Source organism: Ananas comosus, linkage group 21 (genome assembly GCF_001540865.1).
Source record: "Ananas comosus cultivar F153 linkage group 21, ASM154086v1, whole genome shotgun sequence".
Lineage (NCBI taxonomy): Eukaryota > Viridiplantae > Streptophyta > Magnoliopsida > Poales > Bromeliaceae > Ananas > Ananas comosus.
Window position 1 is genome coordinate 8,160,467 of NC_033641.1, and position 23,825 is coordinate 8,184,291.

Sequence of the window (23,825 nt, forward strand, 5' to 3'; positions counted from 1 at the left end):
CCTACTCAGTCCCAAGATCATTAATATTCTACTTATCACATTAATTTTTTTAAATTTTTACTAAAAATTATTTTGAATTTTTATTAATCTTAAGATGGAGGGTGTAAAATCTGCACCCTCTTTCTTGGGTGTTCAACATGCATTTTTCACAAAACAAGATTAATTACATACAGATTCTTGTAAACATATTGAATGACAGATATATTTCTACAAACTTTAACTTTTCATATTTATTCCTGCAAAGGTCCTAACATTTCCAAATATATCTTTATTGTTAGGACCATTAGAAAAATATAGTTAACCATAGATAAATACTTAATCTTAATTAGTGAATGAGATAAATTAATATTTTTATCTTTTTTATATTATTTGTGATCGTAGAAAGGAAGAGAATGACCGTTTGAGATTTTTGAAACGTCATTTTCGCATAATTCTAACAGCCGCTTTGCTTATTTCATTTACAAGTAAACTTAGCTAGAAATGTGAATCAATTAGGATTTGAATTTCGGACCTTGGCTACCAACTACCAAGCCCTGCCACTTGCGCTAGGGACTGTAGGGTTTTGGCAAAATGTTATTTTATTTATCCTCTGTTAAATAGTAAACAGTGTGCTCTAACGACGACAAATCAGAAGGACAAATATGAATCACTAGACTTTTGTAGGAATAACTATGAAAAGTTAAACTTTGTAAAATACATTTCCTATTCAATATATTTACGAAAAAATGTATGAAGAGCTTCTTTTGGAATTACGGAAAGATTGCGTTACGTGCGGTGAGAAACGGCGATGGAAAAATACCATGTTTGTTTCTATACGTAATATTATGTTCTGCATATTACGATTAGTCGGTCGGTCACGATATATTTTCTACGATCCTATCGAAAAATACAAAAATATATTACTATATATTTTTTCTCAACTCCATTCTATCTAATAGCGATAAATTTATCTCAATATCAAACTAAGCCTAATCCTACAACAAAAATTGCAAGTGTGGGGCATCTTTCGACTGCATAACAACCAAATATATAAATTCTAGCCGCAATATTCTAACTTAGGTACAACCAAATAAGTCAAATATGGCTACATCTATGACATGACATATAATGAATACTTATATTAGTTTTTAACACGTGGCGGGGGGAGTGGGTTTGGGGGTTGCCCCCGGGTCAGGTGTACAAAAATTTGGTAGGCATCCTTTCCGAAACAACTTGTTTGGGGCGGAGTCCATGAACACCGCGTGGTATACAGACGCATATCACGAACACCCCTTTCCACCACCAGCTTCTTTCTCTCTCTCGCTAAAAAATCGGAGTCTGCATTTTTTTTTTTTTTTNCGAGGGTCGTGATGAGCGCAGCACACTACGCTGCGCCCATCGGCTCCACCCCCAAACAACTTGTAGTTGTTTGGGGACGGATGCCAACCAAATTTTTGTCCGGTTCAAGTAGGGTGGGGTGGGGTGGGGTGGGGTGGAGTGAGCTCACCCTTTTTTTTGAATTTTTTTTAAATTTAATTTTTTTTATTATAAGAATTTGAAATATATAATTATTTATACCTTAGGTACCGTTTGATTCGGGTATAAGCAAGAACTAGCTATTACAGGGATAGGTACAAGTATGGGGATAAAAAAAATAGCGTTTGGATGAAAATTGGGTTGTTCCCGAGAATAAGAAAAATATTAGGAAGTTTTATATAGAAAATGGAGGTGTTGGTGGGGATAACCGAGAACTACTATTCTCGGGTAAGACAGTGTTTGGTTAGAGAATAGGAATAGGAATAGGTCTTTATCCACCCCCTTTATATCCAAACGCTAATTTTTTATCCGAGAATAGTAGTTCTCGATTATCTCCACCAACACCTCTATTTTCTATATAAAACTATCTAAAATTATTCTTATTCCCGAAAACAACCCAATTTTCATCCAAACATTATTTTTCTTATCCCCATGCTTGTACCTATTTCTGTAATAGCTAGTTTTTGCCTATAAAACTATTTTTTACCCAGTTTAGATTGCATAAATTAAGTATAAATTTTAATTTTCTAATATTGATCATTTATATATAAATTGTATAATAAAAAATAAAAGAAAGATGAATAGAGTTTAAGTTAATATTTAATAAATTTAGTTGTAGAAATTACATGAAGTACTAATTAAATATGTAAAACTAAACAATATATTCAAATTTTGAAGTCAAAGTATCATTAAGTGACTCAAATTTAACATATAAAAATGTTAGCTAGTAAAAATAAAATTTTGAAAGGTCTGATAACTGATTCAAAATGGTTCGTAGTTCAAAAGAGTTTTGTACATTTTTACTTTAATTTTAATATCAAACCTCAATATCATATTTATAGTCTGATGAGTGATTAATTTCATATTTAAAATATTTTGGAATATACAAAATATGATTGGTCAACTTTTAATTTTAACAAAAATATATTAGATGGTACAGCATGTTCTTTCCTAAAATAAAATTAGTAATTGCAAAAAACCGATCAATGCTCAATTCTTTCTTTGTCTAGAATAAAATTAAAATATAAAAAAGATAAATTACGCTTTTGATCCTCAAACTATAAAACACGTGATACTCTAGTCTTCGAATTTAAATGGATTATATTTTCTTACTCAGAGTATGAGGCACGTGAAGCTTTAGTTCTCAAACTTTAATGAGTTGTAATTTCAGGCTGGAACCATAAAGTATATGATATTTTAATTCTCAACTTTTACTACTACTATAAATATAATTTATTATTCTCATAATTATTTTTTTATTTTTTATATTTTTATTATTATATTTTTACTATAGCAGCTATTTTTTTATTTTTTTAACTTTATTTGTTCCTACATAATCGATCAACCGCAATGCGCTGATACCTTCACTAGTAAACCACATGCTTCTCCAGTAGTGTCTGTATTTCCAATTACATCAACTCAAAATAAGGTTAAAGAGCTAGAAGCCTAGAATTGGTGTTTGATGTTCTTGGCCAAGCAGGTGATTTAGGTGTCTCTCAAAGTGGACCACATCTAGCACAGGTTGTCCTTCCTTGATAGGGAGCATCAAAGTGGCTTTAGGCAGGGAAATTCATTATAGCTTCATGTTCATTCATAAGTTTCTCAGTAATTTACACTTTTAATTCTCAAATTATAAGGCGCGTGATACTTAGATGCTCAAATTTAAATTTGTTATAAGGGTCCGTGCTTTGCAGCGAATAGATAGTATTTCAATATATGTGATATTTGTACACATATATATCCGGTGCACATATATACTCGGTACAGAATATGCTTAATTTAATAGACTCATAGTTTTAAGAGAGAGAATAAATCTTTTCCTGCACCTAGTATATACTAATGCTTCATACAAGCATATTAAATAATTAATAAAATATTTAATAATCAGTAGGACAACATAAAATATAATATAAAATACTTAAGTAATTTATTATAGGAAAAACTTCAAATACCCCCCTGTGGTTTCGCACTTTCTCACTTTAGTAGCCTGTGGTTTAAAGTGTATCAAGTTAGTACCATTTAGTTTCGTACTTTTTCACTTTAGTACCCTATGGTTTAATAAGTTGAGCATCGATGAGAACTTTTCAAAAGGTTTAATAATAAAATCAAAGTAAAAACATACAGAACTTTTCTAAACTACAAACTATTTTGAATCAGCTATCCAACCTTTTAAAACTTTATTTTTACTATCTAATCATTTTATATGTTAGATCTGAATAAGTTAATGATATTTTGATTTCAAAATTTGAATATATAATTTAGTTTCATAGATTTAATTAGTACTTCATGTAATTTTTGCAACTAAATTTATTAAATAAATAGTTAACTTAAACTTCATCTATCACTTTTTTATTTTTTATTGTACAATTTATATCTAAGTGATCAATATTATAAAATTAAAATTTATATTTAATACTGGAATCTAAACTATTTAAAAGTACGTATATATTTTAAATTTTTTTGATAAGGGAGAAAATTTGATTAAATTTTTAGAAAAAATCGCTTCTCAAAATTAATAAAAAATAAAAAAAAATTAAAAATATGAAAAAAAAAAGATGGGCCCCACCTGCCTGGGCCTAACTCCCATCCTTCCCGCTAAAATTGAAATATACCATCACAAAAAACTAGTGCAGGACCTGCACTTTGCAGCGAATAAATAGTATTTCAATATATGTGATATCTGTACACATATACATCCGGTGCACATATATACTCAGTACAGAATATTCTTAATTTAATGCACTCATAATTTTAAGAGAGAAAATAAATCTTTTCTTGCAACTGGTATATACTAATGCTTTATACATGGTGTAAGTATATTAAATAATTAATGAAATATTTAATAATCAGCATAGCAACATAAAATATAATATAAAATACTTAAGTAATTTATTATATAATATAATATAAATTTATATTTGATACATAGATATTGACATATTAATGATATTTAATTAAACAATTTAATCATAATATTTGTTTAAAAAAATATGTGGAACAATTGTTACGGATTTTACTAATTTGAAGACCAAAAGTGTAATTATTCCAAATGAAAATAAGTTGAGCATCGATCAGAACTTTTCAAAAGGTTTAATATTAAAATCAAAGTAAAAACATACAAAACTTTTCTAAACTACGAACTATTTTGAATTGGCTATCTAACCTTTTAAAGTTTTATTTTTACTATCTAACCTTTTTATATGTTAGATTTGAATCAGTTAATGATATTTTGACTTCAAAATTTGAATGTATCATTTAGTTTTACAGATTTAATTAGTACTTCATGTAATTTTCGCAACTAAATTTATTAAATGAATAGTTAACTTAAACTTCATTTATCACTTTTTTATTTTTATTGTACAATTTAAATCTAAATGATCAATATTATAAAATTAAAATTTATATTTAATACATGAAATCTAAACTATTTAAAAGTACGTATATATTTTAAATTTTTATGATAAGGGAGAAAAATTAGATTAGATTTCTAAAAAAATCCACTTCTCAAAATTAATAAAAAAAGAAAAATTAAAAATTAAAAATATGAAAAAAAAAAAGGTGGGCCCCACCTGTCTGGGCCTACCTCCGTCCTTCCCGCTCCCCGCCCGCCCCCAGGCCCCCCGCCCTCTGTTTTGCCACGTATACCCGAATAGACTCAACTTTCATGCCCTATAATAAAATTGAAATATACCATCATAAAAACTAGCACAGAACCCACGTTTTGCAACGGATAAATAGTATTTCAACATATGTGATATCTGTACACATATACATCCAGTGCACATATATACTCAATACAGAATATTCTTAATTTAATGCACTCATAGTTTTAAGAGAGAAAATAAATCTTTTCTGCACGTATACCTGAACAAACTCAACTTTCATACATTTATAGATGACATAAAAGTAATATATATATATATATAGAGAAAGAGAGAGAGAGAGAGAGAGAGAGAAGAGTCCTGCTGGGATACTATCGATAGCACGAAGCAATTGGTGCTATCAAGTTTTCTGCCGTTAGATTTATCTCTTTTATCATTTTTATCCGTTCGATTATACTATTCAACTAACCTCCCACTCAACCCTACGGAGCTCACATCTCCCTAATCACACATCTTTTAATCCAAGGGTAGAAAACTTAATAGCACTAAGTCATTGGTGCTATTAATAGTATTCCAGCCTAGTTCTATATATATATATATATACATATATACAAATAAATAAAATGAGAGTCTAAAAGGAGCCCTCCCCGCGTTTGGGGGGTCCGGTGGGGCCCACCAGCGAGGAGCCAAGGCGCGGTCACGGGCTCGGGCAGGCAAAGGTGTGGGTAGCGTTTAACGAGCCGAAACGACGAACGGGTCGCTCTGTTCCGCTACATTTAAAACACGAACAGTGTCTTCTCGGTTCACTGCTGAGATCTGAGCGAAAAATTCAGGCTCGCGTTCACTGGGAGCTTGGCTCACGAGCTGCTAACGAACATAAATTAAAAAAAATATAGATTAAATATATATAAAAGATAAATTATACTTATCCATTAAGAACTTTGATCTAAATGTTAAAAGCTTACATATAATAGTTTTTTAATAACTAAACTTGCATTAATATTTATTCTTTGTTAAAATAAATAATAAAAATAATACTATTATTATTTATTTATTTATATTAAAAATATAATTAATAAAATTATATAATAATATACTATATGTATTCAACTGTTTTCTAGAGCAGGGAACACGAGCGAGCTGACCCAGCTCGTGTTCCGTCTCTTTATTAACCGAACTGAAAAATCGCAGCCTCGTGTTCGGCTCGTATAAATGAGCAGCTGATCTCGAGCTCAATTGAGCCGAACACCGAGCTGGCTCGGCGAACAGCTACTCATTGCCACGCCTAGGTGCGGGCACGGGCGGGCACGGGAATAGGCGCGGGCGCGAGCCGGGGTGGGCCTGAGGCGTGGGTGGCAAGAGGGCCCGCGCGGGTGCAAACCGGGGCAGGCGTCGGGCGGGGTGCGCGAGCCGGCGCGGGCCAGGCGCGAGCCGGCACGGGGCAGGCACGGTGAGGTCGTGTTTTTTTTGCCTTTTTCATTTAATTTTTCCTCTCTGCTTGCTCCTTGCCTCTCTCTCTCTCTCTCTCTCTCTCTCTCTCTCTCTCTCTCTCCGATATCCCCATGCGGATCCGCCGGGATCCGCGGCACGATCTTCATCGGTAAGGGATCTGGCGTGGATCTTTTTCTCCTCCTTCCCCTCCCCATCGCGCGATCGGCCCGGATAAAGATTGATGGCTCTTTTTTTTTTCTTTTATACTTATAAATTCCAACAGTCGTTTGTTATTATTATTCCTTTCGTTTTTATCCTCATTTTTTTAGGATCGCTGACCAAATTTTTTTATTTTAGCATTTGTGAAATATTATATCAGAAATTTTATTTACATATTATAAAATTTATAATTAAATATTTGTGTCAAAATTATCCACGATGAAGCGCGGGTACTACAGTCGTATATATATAGTAAGGCGACTATATTCTTATAAGTATAGAGCTTTTCGTACTTATAAGTTATTTTTGATGTTGGGGCTTTCGAATTGACGATCCACACCGTTAAACATGATCTAAAGAATTTGAAACTTTCAAAAAATCAATTTCGTAATTTTTCGAAATCATTATAAAGTTCATCAAGCGCGTATAAAATGAACGGTCAAAATTGAACGACATCCTAAAAATGGATGATCAGATTCTTCAATAAGATTGGAGTTATTGATCTTTATCTAGGAAATGAATAGAATTTTCTATAAAAAATTCAACATATTTCGATTCTTTTACCGGCCATTAAAAATTTTCAATTTTGTGAGCTTTTGATCATAAGGTAAATGATATCGAAAAATTATAAAATTTGATTTCTAGACGTTTTAAATGCGCTAGATAATGTTTAACGGTATGGATCGTCGATTCAGAAGCTCTATCATCGAAAACAACTTATAAGTACGAAGGTGATTGTACTCATAAGAGTATAGTAACCGGACTCTCTCTCTCTCTCTCTCTCTCTCTCTCTCTCTCTCTCTCTCTCTCTCTCTATATATATATATATATATATAGAGTTGAGCTAAAATACTATCGATAGCAAATGAGCTCCGTTGCCATCCATTTATTTTTGATGATGGAGCATCCAAATCGACGATCAGCACCGTTGAACATGATCTATACCACTTGAAATGTTTAGAAATCAAATTTCATACATTTTCGATATTGTTCTCTTATCCATCGAGTGGATATAAAAATGAACGGTTGAAAATGAATATTCTTTAAAAACTGATGATAGGAGTCTTGTAATCAAGATCAAGAGTATAGATCTTGTTTTAAATAGTTTAAGAATTTTCTAACAAAAATTCAATTGATTTGAATATCTTTACGCCGTTAACCGAGAAAACGTATCATATCGACCATTAAAATTACAAATGTTGAAACCTTTTGATCATTAGGCAAATGATGTCGAAAAGATTTGAAATTTGATTTCTAAATACTTCAAGTGGTATAGATCATGTTCAACAGTGCCGATCGTCGATTTGGAGGCTCTATCATAAAAAACAAATGGGTGGCAACAGAGCTCGTTTGCTATCGATAGTATTCTAGCTCAACTATATATATATATATATATATATATAGAGTGAGGCTACTATGCTATCGGAAGCACGGAGCCTTCCGTGCTTCCAGCTCGTTTTCAATGTTGCAACTTTCAAATCGTCGATCGGCTCCGTTAAACTTGATCTAGAGTATTTGGAGTACCTAGAAAATAAATTTTATTATTTTTCGATATCATTTGCCTAGTGATCGAATAGGCTCAAAATCAACAAATTAATGGCCGTATGAGCCGTTGCAAGTATTGAATGGATGTACGAATACCAAATCACTTGTGAAATTTGATAGAAAATACTTTATACTATATAAAAAAAAGAAAAAAAAAACAAATATATCTTGATTTAAAATTAATGTCATATATTACATTGAAATTTTTATTTCCAGCCGTTGATTTAGCCCCTATCGTATCACCTAGGCAAATGATAATCGTAAAAATCCATAAAATTATAATTCACTAGGTACTTGTCAATACTCTATGATCGAAGTTTAACGGAGCCGATCGTCGATTCGAAAGTCGCAACATCGAAAATGAGCTGGAAGCACGGAAGGCTCCGTGCTTCCGATAGCATAGTAGCCTCACTCTATATATATATATATATATATATATATATATATAATTGAGCTCCTATGCTTTTAAAAGTACCAAGTCATTCGTACTTGTAAGTTTTAGGCCCTTGGATTAAAGGATGTGCGGTTAGGATGATGTGGGCCCCCTAGAGTTGAGTGGGTGGTTGGTTGAATAATATAATCTAACAGATAAAAATGATCAAAGGCGGAGATCTAACGGTAAAAAATTTACAAGCACCAAGTGCTTGATACTTTTACAAGCGCCATAGCCGGACTCTCTCTCTCTCTATATATATATATAGTTGAGCTAGAATACTCTCAAAAGCATCATGGGGGTGGTGCTTTTGAGTTTTTAGCCATTGGATGGAAAGATGTGAGGTTGAGATGATGGTGGTAGGTGGTGGTAGGTGGTGGTAGTGTTTGATCCAAGGGCTATTAGTAATCAAGAAGTAGATCCAATGGCTAAAAACCTAACAGCACCATGGGGGTGATACTTGTAAAAGTATTCTAGCTCAATTATATATATATAGTAGGTCTTGTGTAGTATTCTTAGTTTTTGGGTTGCCTGCGAGATTTCAGCATCTGAGGCTTGTCGACACATCTGGAAAGTGTCGGGACAAGTCAGAGTCATTTTGGCGCGAAATAAACGCAAAACGGACTCAGTGCGATGCGAAAGCAGAGTTTTAACATTGAAATCTGTAAAGTGCAGGTTTTCAGTGTTGAGTACCGGTACCCCAGTGTAATTCCAAACAGATTGCTCTCGGGTTGCGCCAATTTGATGCTGAGTACCGATACGGCATCGGGCTAGTACCGGTACCCTGTGTGCGAGCTTGTGGGTTGAGAGGCCATTTGAGTTGGTAGAAGATATTGTAGTCTTTATTGAGTTGGTGAGGGGTATTATAGTCATTGTGTTGGATAAGATTGCCACCGAAGCTTCCATATCCTTATCAACTTAATTAGCTGAGAGCTTCTCCTTTTCCCTTTAATTTAGCTCGTGTGCAGGGTAAAGAGCTCGAGCTCGGGAGATTTTCGTTGTCGTTTCGGAGGGCCGTTCGAGCGTGCGTGCGTCGTGGTAGCACCGTTGGAGGCCGGGCGAGCGCGTGTTTTCCTCTCCTTCTGACTTCTCGCCGTCGTTGGATTAGCTTTGCGAGGTGGGTTAATGATATGCTTACCGGATTCTACGGATTTCCTCCTAAGCCTAGTTGATGTCAGCATATATATTTTTAGTCTTTGTATATCATATTGTTTAGCTCGAATTTGTTGATTTGCATGCTAATTAAAATCTGAATTTGGAGTATACAGTAGTGATTAGATAAATTATACATATTGGACTTGAAAATTGACTTAGTAGAAACTATCAATTCTACACCGTCATTTTTTGAAACTACCAGATTTAGCTCTAGGAGCCGTAGTTTGTTTGTATCGTCGCAATTTATGGGCGGTAGATATCCAGAATAGTGTAGAATGATTTTACGCTTGTGCTGGGATGCCGAGATTAATTTTTACAGTAGTATATAGATTGTTCCGGACTGTCGGGTGCCGTTGTGGTTGACGGTGGACCCAGTTTGCAGTTTTTGTATCGGATTGTGCCAAGGGCACGTAGATTATGGTTGTTAGACCAGTTAAACCTTTCTACTTTGTTTATAGCCTGCGAGAGCCTGAATGAACGTGGCAGAGACACTTGTAAACTCGGTTGGGTCGCGCCCACGAATGCCATTCCGGAATGAGGTTTCAGTGCGATGAGGTCGCAGTTTCTGTTTGGACAGTTCTTGAGCCGGCCACCCTCGTGGTGGTGTACAGCGTAGCTGGATATAGGCAGGATAGGTCCGTTTGGGCAGCCCGGGTAAGACAGTTAGTGACGTCTTTCTCTAACTTCAGTGAGATTGTGACGTGAGTGGAGTCACTGCCGTCCTGTCGAACCTTGGTACTTAGACCGACTACTTTTGAGCTACGGTGTAGCCTAGTTGAGCGGGACGGGTGTATTCACAGTCCTTAGAGAGTTTTCTCCACAGGCTACTCTTGGGGTTGGTATGCGGGTTCGCTTCGACAAGCAGGACGGGTGTGTTCACAGTCCCTAATGAGATTGGGTCAGGATTTACATTTTCTACAGATAGTTAGTGTTGGATCACGATAGTATAGTAGCATATAGCTGTAGATTTGTTTCAGCTTGCTCTACTATCCTTGCTTACCTCTGTAGACTTAGTGGGTGAGCCGTTGAGGTCGGTAGCGGTACCCACTAAGGACTACTTCTTTTTGCAGTAGTTCTTATACCCAGTTGTGGGCCCTTTTTACAGAGCCCTCTTCTTCTGCTGCTGCTGTTGCGGATACTAATTGTGGAAAGAAAGTCGCGAGCTAGATCCCTTCCCGTTTTGCTGCTGATCTAGAGTATGCCAACTACAGATAGTTTTGGTTCTGGGTTCTTATACATACTGATGTTAGTACCTCACCGGAGCGAGTGTTTTGTATCAGGATACTATGTATGTATGTGGAACCGATGTTATTTATATATGCATTTCTTTTTAGCAGCTCTATATTACTGGTTGTAGTATTGTATGATTACAGATACAGGTACAACTATCGCTTCATATGCAGAAAAAATTTCTATGTATACGGCGGGTCTGTTAGCGTGCCCGGAAAAACGAGTAATCCAGGGCGTGACATCTTGTGTGCTATTAGGAGCACGGAGGCCTCCGTACTCCCAAGCCGTTTTCAATGATAGAGCTTCCGAATCGACGATCGGCTCAGTTAAACTTGATCTGGTATATTTGAACTATCTAGAAAATAATTTTTGTAATTTTTCTGTATCATTTTCATAACGATCGAAAGGGTTCAAAATCAACAATTTTTAATGGTTAATGTATACCGTTTTCAAGTTTAACGGTGTAGAAGTATTCAAATCAGATGCAATTTTGATAGAAAATTCTTTATACTATTAACAGGAAGATCAATATGTTTGATCGAAAATTTTAATGTTATATCACCATTTTTGTGAGATTTTTATTTTCAGCCGTTAGATTTTGAACCCTTTTGATCGTTAGGTAAATAATATCGAAAAGTCACAAAATTTATTTTCTAAATACCTCAAATATGCATACTTCAAATATGCTAGATCAAGTCTAACGGAGCCAATTGTCGATTCGGAAGCTCTATCATCGAAAACGGCTTAGGAGCACGGAGGCCTCCGTGCTCCTAATAGCACACAAGACCTACTCTATATATATATATATATAATTTTATTTTATTTTTTTGTAAATATATTGTTATATAATACTTTATTTATAAATATATAATAATTTATTTTGGGAACCAACAAAAATAGTGCTTTTATTTCAATTAATTTTTTATTTTTAGAGACTTTAGGGACCAAAAATAGTACCTAAGTTTTCTTTTGCATAACAATTTTGGTCACTAAAATTTGTAAATTTTTCACTTTAGTCCCCAAATATAAAAATTCAAAATTTTAAATTTAAATCCAGAATTAATTTTGAAATTAAAATTTTGAACTAATTAATTAGTAATTAGAATTTTGAATTATAATTTGAATTCAAATTTTAAATTGAATTTTAAATTGAATCTAAATTTTGATTTCAAACTTAAATTTTGTAAATTTTGATTTAAAACTTTAATTTTTTTTATTTTGATTTTGATATTGTAATTTGCATTCAAAATTAAAATTTTAATTTAAAGTAATATTAATAGTTATAATAATTTACTATTGTATTATCTTCCCACCGTATCGAACTTATTAATCGGGAACTCTTACAGGTTCGAACTGCTCTCCGCATCCCACGAAAGGTATGCGATAAATAATATTTAAAAATATTAATGTATAATAGAAAAAAAAAAGGTGATATTAATAGTTATAATAATTTACTGTTATATTGTCTTTTCGTTGCATCGCGCCCGCCGCATTNTTCAAAAAAAAAATCAAATTTGACTTTAGTAATAAAAAAAAAAAGATTAGAGAGTGCCTGCTGCTGGATAAGTGGCTAGTATTGCTTTAGATTTCATTTTTTTGCTGATTTGTAATATCTCAATGGTTCTTCAGATTTTTTTTATTAAAAATATTTAAATTATTATCATTCAAGTCAAGTTGGATAATTATAAAATTTTTTATTGAAGTAGTACAATTACTGTAGATTCTTAGGTGATAGGAATACTAAATTATTATGGATTAGGAGATATTTTATTTTCATATTTGACGGAAATTATTAGTAGTCAATTAATAAGAATACAAGTCAAGTTAGATAATTGTAAAGATTTTCGTTGCAGTAGTGAAATTATTATAGATTCTTAGATGATAGGAATACTAAATTATTATGGATTTGAAGATATTTCATTTTCATATTTGATGAAAATCATTAGTAGTCAATTAATAAGAATATATATACTAATTTTTAACAAACTTTGGACCAAAGTGACTTAATAAATTAGTAACAAACTTGCTATTTCATGTATAAAATATATAATACTTTTTAAAATAATATAAATTTTGAACTAAACAAACTCTAAAAATTAGCATCCTTACTTAATATTCTATTCTAAATATATTTTCACTTCGTTCTTAAAATGCATCTGTATTTTAAATGGACAGTCAAATTGATTCATGCAGGCCCGAACTGCTGCTTGCACAAAACATAGGGATACAAACTGGGTGAATCTTGTAACGCCCCCAATAGTGCCACATCGGATGGGATACTGATTCCGATAAGTTTATATGAGGCCTACACGTTAGTAATAATAACTGGGCTTAAGTATTTTTGGGCCGGTGGTTTGGGCCCAACGAGTTATTATTGCTAGCCGGTCGGATCGTTATAATTGGTATCAGAGCCGAATACCAGCCGGAAGTGTGAGAACTAAGTGCTATGCGGGACAAAGTGATCTGGTTTGGACCCGACGAGGACGTCAGGGTCTAAATAGGGGAAGTTTGTAACGCCCCCAATAGTCCCACATCGGATGGGATACTGATTCCGATAAATTTATATGAGGTCTACACGCTAGTAATAATAACTGGGCTTAAGTATTTTTGGGCCGGTGGTTTGGGCCCAACGAGTTATTTTTGCTAGCCGGTCGGGTCGTTACAAATCTGTGGTTAGATTGGGACAGATTCGGGGCGTGTTAATTTTAATCTTATTTTTTGTGAATTTTTGACGAATTGGAAGCAAATCAAAGAAGAAAAGAATCTTCCGCCTCCTACTCTATTTACCTGACGAATGAATATATACATTTTTTTTGAGAGATAGGTAGCACGCTACCCGCTTCGTTTATTTCATTTAGAAATAAACTTAGCTAGAAATATGAATCAACTAGGATTCGAACTAGAATATATTTTTTAATATTTTTTGTTTCTATTTACATCTCCATTCTAGTAGCTCCATCAACCCGAATCCATTTGTAGCCGTAAGGGTCTGTTTGTTTTACCTCAAACTGGACTTTGCATTGAAATGGAATTCTGTAAAAACTATTTATCCCCTGTTTATTTCATAGCTATGGAAGTGAAGTTCCTTCAGTTCTGTTATTTGTTTGGCATAAAGTGAATAATATAAAACTATAATGTATATATAAATAATAAATAATTTAATAAATAATAAATTATAATATAATAAATAAAAATAATATAATTATTTTCCTATATAATTAAAAAAATTAATCTAAAAGAACTAAATTATTTTTTATACATAAAGTATAATAATACAATAATAAAATTATAAAGTAAAAAAAAAATTATAGATACATAGCAAATCAATTTTCATCATATTTTAAATGTACAAACTAAATAAGAAAATAATAAAACTTAATAAATTATATTTTAAATATACAAACTAAATAAAAGAGTAATTAATGCCATAATTAAATATACTTAAATATATTGCTCAATGTATTATTTTATATATTTTTTTTCATCCTTATTTACCGCATTCAGATAACTTTCGATCGTATCTTTGATACGGCAAAATAAACAACGTAAATAATCATTTACGGCTCGAAATGACTTCACTAGTCTTTACTTTCATCCAAAAGACATGCTCTAGTGGAAGGGTAAATTTATACACAGTTCTTACTTGTATCCGAACCAAACGCAACCGGCGTCATTTTGTATCCAAAAAAAAAAAAAAAAAAAAANGAAAAAGAAGAGGAATCTAGTCAAAGGGCAAATTTGTAAATTTGCAAGGCCACAACCACACAATCTCATATATCTTTTATTACCTCAAGCTGAGCTCACCGATCTCTCTATTCCCCACCCACATCATGTTCCTCTGTTGTGTAAAGTGGGAACTCTCTCTCTCTCCTCCACTCTCTACTCTCTCTCTCTCCTTTTTTTTTTTTTCTTTTCTTTTTTAGTAGAAGTAATAGTACTACTGCTACTCTCTCCGCCCACATCATATGTTCCAACCCTATTTCCCAAAACAAGGTAAGCAAACCCTCTCTCCGCCCCACTGGATCTGATCCCCACCCTCCTCCTCTCCTCTCTCTCTCTCTCTCTCTCTCTCTCACAAATTTTTTTTCTCTGTAACTTTGGATCTTTCTCTCTCTCTCTAGGGTTTCTATTTTCTCTTTGTTTTTCTTTCTTGCTTCTTCTTCTTCTTCTTGTGGTGTTGTGATGGTAATGGTGGTTTCCGGGCGCAGCGGTTTATCGATCTCTTCTTTGCCTTTGTTTCTTGTTTGTGGTTTGGATTTTTTTTGTGGGGGTGGAGAAGAAGAAGAAGATGATGATGATGATGATGATGATGATGATGAATCAGAAGATGATGAATCAGGACGCGAATGAGGAAGAGTGAGAAAAAGGAGGGTACAAAGCTGGAATCGATCGATAAACCTCTGCATCCGGCTCTCACTTTCTCTCTCCTCTCCTTTTTAGGGTTTTGGGTTTTTTTTTTCCTTTATATTTTTGGCTTTTTTTGGCTTTTTTTTAGTGTATGGAGATGCCCTTGAACTTCATGTTTTTTTTTTTTTTTTTTTTGGTGGTTGATGTGGATATTCTTTAGCTTTTGTTCGTTTTGTTTTGATTTGAGCTATTTTCATTTATCGAATCGGGGTTTGTTAATCTTAGTAAATTTTGAGTTTGAAGTGTTTAATTTATGTGACAAAATTTCAATTTAATTGACTAAAATAACTCTAATCAGAATAAAGAAAATGAAATCTCCATACATGTTTTCCCCTTTTTTTTTTTCTTTTTTTTTGTTCCAGGTTCTGATTGATTGCTATTTTCTTGCATTATTTGTTGCATCTCACATCTGATCTGTGGGGAAAAAATAGATATAAATATGTATCATCAGTCTTATGGACCAATCGTAGATTATACGTATTAAGTTTTTGCTTGTTATATTTGATCTTTGGTGTTTACCAAATGAAATAAAAAAAAAATAAAGATTTGTCTAAGAATCTAGATTTGCAATGTCCATGATTGTGTGATTAAATATGAAAGTTTAAAGGTTTTGATATGATTTCTTTCGAAAGTGGCTTTTTATGTATCTAATGAAATTTGAGTGTATGAGAAACACCAATACATCTTATTCCCACACACACACACACATTGTATTGCTTATTTCTTTTAAATATGTCAAAAAAAAAAAGGTTTCTTGAGTTCTAGATATCTGTGTTCGAATCATTTTATCAAGTTTATAATTTGCTTAATTCTTCTATTTTTTTGCCTCTTTCAGTGAGTGCACAACGAAATGTTTTATTACAGTTGTTGTTCCTCTTTTTGTGAAGGCTCAGATATGTGATAGATGACATACTTTATCTGTTTCTAATTATATGATCTGATACATTTACTGATTTACTATATAAATACTGCTTTGTTACTTGGTTTTAACTTTTTCATGATCTTGCATGTAAGTTCTTGGACATGATGCAAGTTCGAAAATGTAGTAAAGTGTGTTATATTATTTTTATGCTTGCTTGCATTTGGAATACTTTATTTTGCTTCTATTTTTTTCGGTCATATAAAGGTGATGATTGGTTCGCATGTCAAAATTGATTGATTGGAATATATTCTACGCTTAGTGAGTCTCAGGATTCTATAGGACTAGCAATAGAAAGAAATATTAGAAAGAGTGTCGTGGTTGGAATATGTGCTAGCTTTTGATCTTGGGAAATATATAACTAATTTGTTACGTAGTATCATCAGAAAGGACAGCATGTTCAAAGATTTGTCCTTGAGTTTTTCACTAAACGATAAGGAGCATACTTTTATCCATCTAGAGTATGTGATGTGTAACATTTTAGATTACCAATTTCCAGTTACCATTGGTGCTTGCCAAACGAAACTTAGGGTGCCATTGTCCTTTCTTTTATGTCAAACTGGTAGTATCGCTTAATACTATGCCCCGGACAGATATGGTTCATACTTAGGTTTTGCTTGTAAGACAAAATTCAAGTGTAGACATTGACAATGAATATATGAGAATTTAATATAATATTTGAAAAGGCGCGCCCTTAGGCGCACCTGGGTGTGAGGCGAGGGCCTCAGTGCCTCAGAGAACTTGAGGCGCAATGCCTCTCAGAGGCGCGTGCTTCAGGCAAGGTGCGAGGCGCAGTTGAGGCACGCGCCTCATGATGTTTAAGTTAAACGCCCTCTCGTGTTTGGGTTCTTGGATCTCGAGCTTTGTAAATAAATTCTGATCTGTTAACAGATTTAGAAAACCCTAAATACAACCCTTTTCTTCCCCTTTTGGCTTTTTGCGCCTCGTTCCTTTGAAAACACTGATTAAATAATTGAGTTTATTTACATAAAATTTGTTTGTGCATGATCATTAACAGACACAAGCTTATAAGATACAATAGTTTATGACTTTGTATATGTACAACAATCAATTGATAGATTCGCTGTCATTAAAAACTAATTGCACCTGTTTTGGAAATGTTCTATTTTAGTTCCTTCAGCAGTATCTACCAGGTTAGTAAGAAGGTTGTGCGCCGTAGTTTCATAAAGTATTATGATGGAGCCTTCTTGAATGTGCTTATTAACCAAACTTACAATTGATGAGAGATGGCTCCATGGATACTGATAATGATGTATCTCTATATGAAACTATGAGTAGGATATGTACATAAGCGTAGCAATACATACATATTTGATTTCTAAGGGACTTTTTGGTAAGGCAGTTTGATAAAGCGTGCATTAGTATCTGTTTGAATGATTTTTACATAGTATGGAGTTTGAATGCCTTAACTAAGTTAGGCTTCTGAAAACATGGTTATACTTGTCTTACAAAATGTGTTAGGGTTAGCAGTTATTTCTTGAAATCACAATATGGTAAAATGTAAAATGCAACATATAAAATTTAAAATGAAAAATATTAGTAAATTGAGGACATTTGATTTGGTATGTATGCATGTAAATATATATGTACGCATACATACTTGAGTTGGTTATTTTTCCCTAAATTGCCTATGGTCAATCGATTCACCTTTCGCATTTAGAAGAGGAAACTATGAAGGCTATGGCAATGTGGAAGAATGCAATCATGAATCCTATTTGAGAGCTTATAGGATTCGCAATTGATGTAATGATGTGGTAGGCCCACAATATCTTATAACACCTCACTTTCCTATCTAGATTGGCTAAAGATATGTAATGGTGTTGAAAGGCTCGGGTGGCCTGCAAGATGGTCTTTCAGGGGGCGGCTAGGGGCCGTGCTACCCTATGCCCAGTCATCCTATGGCTTGGCAAGGCAGGTCGTGCCATGCCATTGGGATAGCTTCTCACCCCGCACGACTTTCTTATGTTTTTTCTTTTTATAAATATAATTAAAAATGTTTTTTAAAAAATTATTTACAATATTTTGAATAAGCAAAATATATTTTATAATACTATATTAAGAAAATTAAAAGTAAAATTCAAAAATTCAAAAGATTTTGAAAATTTTAAGAAAAATAAAAAGACCGGCCTTCTTGGGCTATGAACTATTTCTACCCTCTTCCTTTGGAATTTGGTCCTTAGACTAGGTGTGGTCCAGTTTGATTCAGTGACTAAGTTCTAAGCAAGGATTTAAGTGCCGTGGCACGGGGCCGTGCTGGAAACTTGCCGGCACTGTACGGCACGGTGCGTGCCGAGCCGTGCCGATGCTTGGCGGTCAAAAAAATTCTTGTGTGCCGACACATAATAGCATGAAATATTTATTTTCTTTAGCAACAAAATATTCTAAATATTTATTATGTCTTTTTATCACATCTTTTGAACTTTATTGAGAAAATTACTTACTAATTTAAAAAATAGAGGGTTTTGAGCTGTGCCTTCGGTACGGGGTCTGTATCGTGCCGGTATCTTGTTAGCACGGTACGGTATGGTGGATACGGCCCGTGCTGACGGGCACTTAAAACCTTGGTTCTAAGGAAAGGGAATGGAGATGGTCCAAATTATAGGGGCGGGCCAACTCTCTGTTATCCAAAAAAAAGAAAAATGAAACTTGAACTCTGGGCCAAAATACCCTTTTTAGACTTTTTTTGACTACGGGTATTTTGGTCCTTTTATTTTATTTCAAAGTATTATAAGGTTCCAAAAAAATGAAAAATAATTGAAATATTAAGGGTTGGCACAAGGTTCGGGGCGGCCTGGCATTGCCTAGCCAATGCTGTCCGGATTGGGGGTCATGCTTGGTTGTAAGTTCGAGAAATCCGGCTCGGTACTAGAAAGACTAGATTCGGGGTCTGTCTATTTCAGGTCCACCCTTGGCCCATTTTGGCCACAATCCTAAAGATATGTGAGGCAATTTTTAGAGGAAAAAATTGACTTGACAATAGTTGGGCAAATATGCATATGCTATAGAATTTATATTGATCTTGTTTAGGCACGTGTCCACCTAAACCCAGCTTAGCTCCACCATTGTCTATGTAGAAGTATAAATTAATGGTGTAATATGCATACGGATGCATGTTGTAATACCGTGCGCACAAAAATCTTGTGCACGGGGCGATCCCGCTGCCCCTCTGAGGCGTGATGCATGTGGGCCATTTGATGCAATAGCCTAGATGTGTTCCACCCACATTGAATGGCCTAGATGCGTCCCGCCTCAGATGGACGGTGCGATTGCCTTGTGCACAGGATTTTCGTGCGCACGGGGTTGCAGGGAAATCGAATCGGATGCATAGGTGGTACAAGATCGAGTAAAAGACAGCTAAACGAGATGTTAGAGAGATAGCTTTTAAAAGTGTTATATAATCCTTTATAGAGAAGAAAATAAGGCTTCTACGAGAATGTGGAATATCTTGAAGTCAAGATTTTAGCTTCACTGAGACAACTACAATTGTTTGATCAACCAGTTCAATTCTTTCCTAGACAAAGGAGGAGCGGAGGTTGTTGGACATGATGAAGGTCCTAAAAACGTCACACCAAATTGATAAGGTAGGAAGTTTAGAGTATGTTAGCATGTTTAACTAGGGAATATCTGAATTTGTTACAAATTATAATTTGCTCATAGCCAAAAGTTGTCCTTGTTTGTATTTTATTTTGAAATTGTCTTTTTTCTGAAAGACTGTCCTTTGTGATGGGTTAGTCTTTAGCGAGTAAATAGTATGTATGTTAAGTGAAAGGATGCTTAGTATAAAGGGTGTTTTAGTATATGTGACCTCCGAGTGGTAGTAGAAAACGAGTGGTCAAAGAAGGTAGGTCAAAAGTCATTATACCTCTTGTGTTAGTGTAATTTTTCCTTCACAGAAATTCGTGGTGTTAAATTGATTATCCAATTGTTACCTTGTATGATTTAATTTGTTTTATTCCATTTCCTTTGTATTATAGGTGCTCGGATGCCCTGAGGATAAGTCCAAAATTGGTCCTTGATCAGAGGACTATTAATACCATGGTCCTGTGGAACAAAAGAAATAAAAGTACTGGACCGAAATTCGATATACTGCATTACTGCCATAATATTAGAAAAGCTCAGCTACTTCTATTCCATGCCGCCATGATATTGAATTTCGCTCAGCCACTTTTATTTCTTTCTTTCTATAGTAGAAGTTTTGCATGATACTTTGAATCATCATCTTTTCTTGTCTTGTATATCCCACATTAGACAGAACTCTTAGAGTTGATTCTCGTAGGAAATGACGACTGCCTCTTTTTTTTTTTTCAGCCATCTCACACAAAATAACTTATAGTCATTTTTCCATTTGATGCTGATCCCCTGGTGGCACAGGACTTATGCACATAGGGTTCAATAATGGAGGACAATTTTCTTTGCACCCAAAATTAGCGCTCCGTCGACAAAACCACACACCCTTCTAAGAATTAAAACCCCAAGCTTTCCTTTTTCTCATTTTCATGTCCTGACACTCACAAAGGGCACACCTTCCACATGCTTAAGGTAATTTACCTCTACATTTTCTTCAGCAGTTCTCTCTTTAATACACATTATTATTATCATCATGTTGAAACAAAATGAAGAAACTTATTTATAGAATGTTAGACTGAATTCATTTAGTAACTAGCTAATATAATTTTCCTTCCTTTACGCAGGCTACTTTAGCGATTAAAGCATACTGAGAGGTTTTTGGTCAATTGACCTGAACTCGAGAACAATTTTAAACATGGAGCCAAAACCGAAAGATCTCAATGATTTCCTTGAATCATCGGTGCTTTTAGAGGAAGCACAATATCAAGAAGGTTTCAGAGATGGGTGTAACGACGGCTTGGTCTCAGGGAAGGAGGAGGGAAGAGAGGTGGGTTTAAAGATGGGTTTCCAGGTAGGGGAGGAACTGGGTTTTTATCGGGGCTGTGTCGATGTATTGAACTCAGTTATCCAGATTGATCCGTCAGCATTTTCATCTCGGGTTAGAAAGAACATCGAGCAATTAGGGGCGTTAGTAAATGGTTACCCGCTTTTAGAGCCAGAAAATGAGCGAGTCCAAGAGATCATGGAGAATATGAGGCTAAAATTCAGGGTTGTGTCTGCAAATTTAGGAGTAAGATTGGAGCATGAAGGGTATCGCTCGTCATCTGGAAAGGAAGTGGAGGATTTGTAGTACCTTGTATCTACAGTTTGATGGACTTGTTGCTAACCATTCCGTAAACCTCTGCGAGAGGAGATATTATTGCCCGGACATGATCCCTCGTGCACCACGACATCTATGAAGTGCAAGAAGCCGCTGCCTATGGCAATACAGCTGTATGGAGGGTGAAGTGGTATTGTGTTTGGTAAAGCTGTTTTAACTTTAATGGATTGGATAAGAATGAGGAACTTATCTAAATAGTGTGTAGCAAGACTTTTGCTAGTTGGCTATCATGTCAAAGGCTTTTTAAAGCATTTTTTTATGATTGCTAAGCATTATTTTCTCGTAATTTCCTAATATTCACATAATCATAATTTTCTACTGCCCTTGGAAATTCGGTTGGCCACTTTATTATGGAACAGAGCTCTTGTGAGGTTTTATATTCAAAGTAGTGATTCTTTTTAACTTTACCTCTTGTACTCTTGTTTTACTGGGAAAAGGGCAAGGAGCAGCCCTTTGTTGTGACAATGAAAGCAATTAGTTTCTGGAAATTTGATTTTACAGTTGCCTTCCATATTTTCCCTGGAAATTGGCTAAACAGTTACTTTTGGCATGTTTCAATACCAATTGCTGATCTGTTATTGATTGTTACTATATTGAACACGGATGTGTTCACTGAAAGATTAAAATGTTCTTCGCTTCCTTCTAACAATGAAATCATGATGTAATGCTCGAGTGTTCTATACAAATCTGGGTTTTGTTAGCCCTTATTAAACAGAGTTTCTGTCAATGACCGTCCAAATAGAAATTGAAGAACCTGGGTTTGTATCAATCTCTTGACACAGTAGTATCAAATTATGAAAGCAGTGATTGGCTGTTATAAATTAGCTCTTTTCTTCGTTGCAATTTATGTTTCCGCATATTCTCTTAACTGTTACTGAATGTTTGAAGCAGAGCTATGTTGTAATAGTCATGCAGATGTGATTGCATGTGTTCGTATTCTTGAGTCTTGTTCTATCTGTGCAGTTTATCTTGTTTGTAGGTCTTTGGCAAAGATTTAGCTCTCATTACACGCACTCATACTTGGCTTACAGAAGATGATTTGCGGTAGTTTACATTGTTTGTGATTTGCTGCTGCGGTTATTGTTGCTGTTGTTTGTTTGTACAAAGTCTGTTTTTCTCTGATTGTGCAGTGATAGTAATCTACAAAAAGTAGTCTTCAGTGGGTACCTCTATCGACCTCAACGGTTCACGCACTAAATCTATAGAAGGTATGTTTAATGATAGTAAATAAACTGGAAACAATCTACAGTTATATGCCACTATGCTATCATGATCCAACACTACTATCTGTAAAATAATACAATTTCTGATTTAATCTTACTAGGGACTGTGAATATAACCATCCCAGGGACTGAATATATCCGTCCCGCCTGTCGAAGCTATACAGCTATCTCCACGCTAAGCCGCCTGTGGAGAGCAAGTCTAATTAGGACACAACTAAACCAACGCAACTGCACTAAGCTCGACTCCGGAGTGGCATTCGTGGGCGCTATCTAACCGAGTATGCAAGCGTATCTCTGTCGAGCTCAATCAGACTCTTACAGGCTATAGTCAAGTAAATAGGGTCTAGCAACTAAACTAACGTGCTCTCGGCACAATTTGATGCAAAAACAGCAATCTGGGTCCACCGTCAACCTCAACGGTATCCGACAGTCCGAAATAGCCTAAAGACTGCTATAAAAATAAGCTCGGCATCTCAGCACGAGCGTAAATGCATTCTACACTATCCTGGGTATTTACCGCCTACAAACTGCGGCGATACAAATAAACTACGGCTTTTAGAGCTATATCTGGTAGTTTTAACATATGACGGTATAGAATCGCTAGTTTTCTCCTAAGTCAATTCCAAGTCTAATATGTATAATTTAGCTAACATCCTGAGCTTCAATTTAGATTTCAAATCATGCATATCATAGAATTAAGCTACTAAACATGATGAAACAAGCTAAACACATGTTGTCCAACATAGGCTTAGGAGGAAATCCGTGTATTTCGGTAACTTAACATTCAACCCACCTCAACACGACTCAACGACAGCCCGCACTGCTGGAAACTCTGTCGAGGCCAACCAAGATCACTCCGAACTAGCAACAAAACTATTTTAAGGATCTAAATACCAAA

General features: G+C 34.7%; 1 protein-coding gene across 6 annotated transcripts; it reads left to right on the forward strand.

Moving 5' to 3' along the window:
* LOC109726379 (oral cancer-overexpressed protein 1 homolog) lies at nt 14,949-22,431 on the forward strand. Of its 6 annotated transcripts, none has more exons than XM_020255926.1 (3): nt 14,949-15,123; nt 20,452-21,016; nt 21,169-22,431. In XM_020255926.1, exon 3 carries the CDS (start codon nt 21,240-21,242, stop codon nt 21,672-21,674), a length of 435 nt encoding a protein of 144 aa, XP_020111515.1. In that variant the 5' UTR covers nt 14,949-15,123; nt 20,452-21,016; nt 21,169-21,239; the 3' UTR covers nt 21,675-22,431. The 6 variants fall into 6 exon arrangements, with proteins under 6 accessions (XP_020111515.1, XP_020111516.1, XP_020111517.1 ...); XM_020255927.1 differs by having other exon boundaries at nt 20,786-21,016; XM_020255928.1 differs by having other exon boundaries at nt 20,849-21,016.